General features: G+C 41.1%; 1 protein-coding gene across 1 annotated transcript; it reads left to right on the forward strand.

The window, feature by feature from the left end:
• The first annotated feature begins 1,695 nt into the window (after positions 1–1,695).
• Positions 1,696–2,637, forward strand: LOC103125362 (olfactory receptor 4D1-like). The gene has a single exon (XM_007536136.1). It carries the CDS (start codon positions 1,696–1,698, stop codon positions 2,635–2,637), a length of 942 nt encoding a protein of 313 aa, XP_007536198.1.
• Positions 2,638–4,547: the final 1,910 nt, after the last annotated feature.

Here is a 4,547-nt window from a genome sequence, read left to right on the forward strand (position 1 = left end):
GTTTCTGAATGGGTTAACTATTATTTCTACAACTATATGCCTATATTTGTATATAGCTGACTTTTTAAGAGGGTAGTAGCCCATATTCTCTTCCTTTTCAAGTCACACATACACCTATTATTACATCCAAATGTCCCTCCAATTTCCCTCCTCTCTCTCTGGGTCCTGATGGAGTTGGAGTTCAGAGCCCTCTGGTCATCTTCTCCCTATTTTTTCTTCCCCACTGGGAGTAGGGATCAAAATAGTTTTTGGGTCGAGAAGGTGGGAGTTTGGCTTCTGTAATTGCTTCTCTGCTGGACATGGGCATTGGCAGGTATGACATTTCCTTTCTTTCTTTCTTTCTTTCTTTCTTTCTTTCTTTCTTTCTTCCTTCTTCCTCTTTTTTATTATGGGGGAGATTAATGGTTAATAGTCAACAATAAAATACAATGGTTTGAAACATTTCTCAGTTTTCCACATAACAATTCAACCCTCACTAGGTCCTCCTCTGCCGTCATGTTCCAGGACCTGAACCCCCCCCCCCCCCCCCCCGGAGTCTTACTTCGGTGCAATACACCAAACCCAGTCCTAGTTCTGATTTGTGTTTTCTTATTTTTCTTTCTTTCTTTCTTTCTTTCTTTCTTTCTTTCTTTCTTTCTTTCTTTTTTTAAGAAAGGAAACATTAATAAAACCATAGGATAAGAGGGGTACAGTTCCACACAGTTCCCACCACCTGATCTCCATATCCCCTTCCCTCCCCTGATAGCTTTCCCATTCTCTATCCCTCTATCCCCCAGGGTCATTGTGGGTTGCAGAAGGTGGAAGGTCTGGCTTCTGTAATTGCTCTAGTGTTTTCTTATTTTTCAACTCCTTTTTCCAATTAGTGTTTAAATAATGATAGACAAGATTGTGGGATAAAAGGGTTACAATTCATACAATTAACACCAGAGTGCCATATCCAGTCCCCTTCATGGAAGTTTCCCTATTCTTCATCCTTCTGGGAGTATGAACCAAGAGGTATTACATTTTTTAATACTCATCTATATCTCTTTCTTCTCCCTCTCTCAGTAATCAAGTATCTATGCCTTTATTTATTTATTTAAATTTTCCATAGCATTGCTCAACAGTAGTTTATGGTGATGCTAGGGATTGAACCTGGGCCCTTTGGTACTTCAGGCATGAACATCTTTTTGAATAGCCATTATGTTAGCTCCCACTTCTTTTCCTTCAACACAAATCATATGCAGGCCCTTGAACCTCTGCCATAAAGAAATATCTATTTATTAGTCTATAACCATTAGTCTTGTTATCCTTGCAAGAATTGAGCAAGGATGGTGTTTGTAGTCACTGACTGGTACTTGCTGCCAAGTTTATCCATTCATTAATGAACTCAGTTGGGTTTGTGGAGCCTGAGGTTTACAAGGCCATATGCTGGGCACCATACGTATGAATCAGACATGAAACCCATGGAAAGGATGGCTTGGTACAAAAGGGAAATGACCATAATCCCTACAATGCAATGTAGGCTGGGCTAAGGGGGAGAAGTCTGTGAGAGTCTTGAAAGTATACCCCGTGGAGCTCTTCTGAGCTCCCTCTTGAAATGTTGTTCAACAGCAACTCAGGTCAACTCAATACTGAGCCTCCAAAGGCAAGTGATTGACCTCTCATGATTTTTGTGTTTCATAGTTTCTCTCTAGGCATGTGGGTGAAGATGCAATGGAACCAGAGAACATCACACAGGTATCAGAATTTGTCTTCGTAGGGTTCTCACAGACCTGGGAGCTCCAGATATTCCTGTTTCTGATCTTCCTATTTGTCTATGTCACCACCGTGGTGGGGAACCTGCTTATCATGGTGGCAGTGACATTTGATTCTCGGCTCCACACACCCATGTATTTTCTGCTTCGAAACCTGGCTGTCATAGACCTCTGCTACTCCACAGCCTGTTCCCCCAAGATGCTGGTGAACTTCTTTGATGAGATCAAGACTATCTCCTTTGAGAGCTGCATGACCCAAATCTTCTTTTTCCACGTCTTTGGAGGTGCATCTGTCTTCTCCCTCTCAGTGATGGCCTATGACCGCTATATAGCCATCTCTCGACCTCTCCACTATGTCACCATCATGAACACTCGATTGTGTGTGGGGCTGGTGTTGGCTTCCTGGGTAGGGGGCTTTATCCATTCTATTGTCCAGCTGGCTCTGATGCTGCCATTGCCTTTCTGTGGTCCTAACATCCTGGATAACTTCTACTGTGACATTCCCCAAGTGCTGAGACTTGCCTGCACTGACACCTCCCTCCTGGAGCTCCTCATGATCTCCAATAGTGGGATGCTGGTCCTCATCTGGTTTATCATTCTCCTGATCTCTTATACAGTGATTCTGCTGATGTTGAGGTCTTACTCAGGGCAGGCGAGGAAGAAGGCAGCATCCACTTGCACAACACACATCATTGTGTTGTCTATGATTTTCATTCCCTGCATCTATATCTACACTCGGCCCTTCACTCCCTTCCCCATGGACAAGACTGTGTCCATCAGCTACACAGTCCTGACCCCCATGCTCAATCCCATGATCTACACTCTAAGGAACCAGGAGATGCAGGGAGCCATGAAAAGATTAGGCAAACGCCTGGTGGTTTGCAGCAGGGGTGGACTTTAAACATGTTGAGGAAACTTTTTTTTATTGCTTTTATTTATTTATTGGATAGAGACAGCCAGAAATCGAGAGGAAAGGGGTGACAGAGAGGGAGACAGAGAGACACAGGCAATATTGTTACACCACTAACAAAGCTTTCCCCCTTCATTGGAGACTGGGGGTCAAACTCCAGTCCTTGCACATCATAACGTGTGCTCAATCAGTTGTGCCATGACCAGCCCCAGTTGATTTTTTTTTAATGCAGTGCTGGGAAATAAGCATAGGGCCTCATGTGTGGGCATATTATGCCACTGAAATACTTCCCTGGACCAATTTTTTAAAATAATTTTTGAGTGATTAAGAGAGGGAGAGCAATCCAAGTATTACTAGGTTATGCAGGCAGGAGATTCATATACATATATCCATCTTTTGGCCCCTTATTCTTTAAAGATTAATTTTTATTTTATAAAGGAGGGAAAACCAGACCACCACTTATGCATATAGTGTGTCAGGGCTAGAGAGAACCCAAGGCTTCATAAAACAAGTTTTGCACTCTACTACTGAACTATCTCCTCAGCTTCTAAGCAGGTTGACTTTAAATCATAAATATCTATGAATATTTGTTTCTCCATTTTAAAACTGCAAGAAAGTGATAATTTAAGAATGTTATAATTAAAATTGAACTATTTCTTCTTGTAAACCTTTCCTGTGTCAGGTGACTGAACTTGTCCAGGAAACTGCTTCCTCTAATTCCAAGTTTAGAAGTAGAATATGTAGGTGAAATTTGTAACTCAGTGTACCCCACAACAAGGAAGGTATTAAAAAAAGAGTTCATCATCCTTGGGTAAATGACTGTGATTAATTATCAGTTACTTCATTTTTCATTCTCTTTAGATAGAGACAGAAGGTAGAGAGAGTGTGACAGAGACCACAGTACCAATGATTCTTCCAGCATGATAGGGGCTGGACTTGAACCTGGGTCATGAACATGGCAAAGCTTATACTATCAAAATGGGCTCTTGATATTTTGCTGGCTCCAGCAAGTTGGGTGAAATATAATACACACCATTGCAAAATGAAATATTTATTTTTAAAATTTCTTTATTATGGAATTAATGTTTTACAGTCAACTGTAAATACAGTTGTTTATACATGCATAAAATTTATCAGTTTTAAACATAACAACACAACCCCACTAGGTCCTCTGCCATCCTGTTCCAGGGCCTGAACTCTCCCCCTCACCCACCCTAGAGTCTTTTACTTTGGTGCAATACACGAACTCCAGTCCAAGTAATGCTTAGTGTTTTCTCTTCTGATCTTGTTTTTTAACTTCTGCCTGTGAGTGAGACCATTCCATATTATTCATCCTTCTGCTTCTGACTTATTTCACTTAACATGATTTCTTCAAGCTCCATCCAAGATAGGCTGAAAATGGTTAAATCACCATTAAATTTTTTATACTCAATGTTTTACACTCAACAGTAAATACAATAGTTTGTACATAACATCTCCCAGTTTTCCACATAATAATATAACCCCCACTGATCCTCCACCATCATGCTCCTGGACCCGAACCCTCCCTGACACCCACCCCAGCGTCTTTAACTTTAGTGCAATACAACAACTCCATTTCAAGTTCTGCTTAGTGATCTGTGGGTTGAAAAGTATTGAGAGAGGGACCTCATAACACACTATGCACAATGGTTAAACCAAGAAGAAACATTGGAGAAATGAATCAGGACAAAAGCCCAGATAAAAGCCCCCCCCCAGAAGTAGAAGCATATAAGAATGAGAACAACATACCACTAACTGAGGTATTAGTCACAGGAGTGAGGAAAGAGTTTGAAATAAATGTCATCAGAAATGGGGAAACAACAAATGAGACTCTGAAAGAAAACACTAACTATCTGGAGGTGATTAGAGAGTTGAAAGCT

The sequence above is a fragment of the Erinaceus europaeus genome, chromosome 12 (genome assembly GCF_950295315.1).
Source record: "Erinaceus europaeus chromosome 12, mEriEur2.1, whole genome shotgun sequence".
Classification (NCBI taxonomy): Eukaryota; Metazoa; Chordata; class Mammalia; order Eulipotyphla; family Erinaceidae; genus Erinaceus; species Erinaceus europaeus.

Excerpts from the sequence above, each read along its gene's own strand:
- LOC103125362 (XM_007536136.1), top strand. The coding sequence starts at position 1,696 with ATGGAACCAGAGAACATCACACAGGTATCAGAATTTGTCTTCGTAGGG.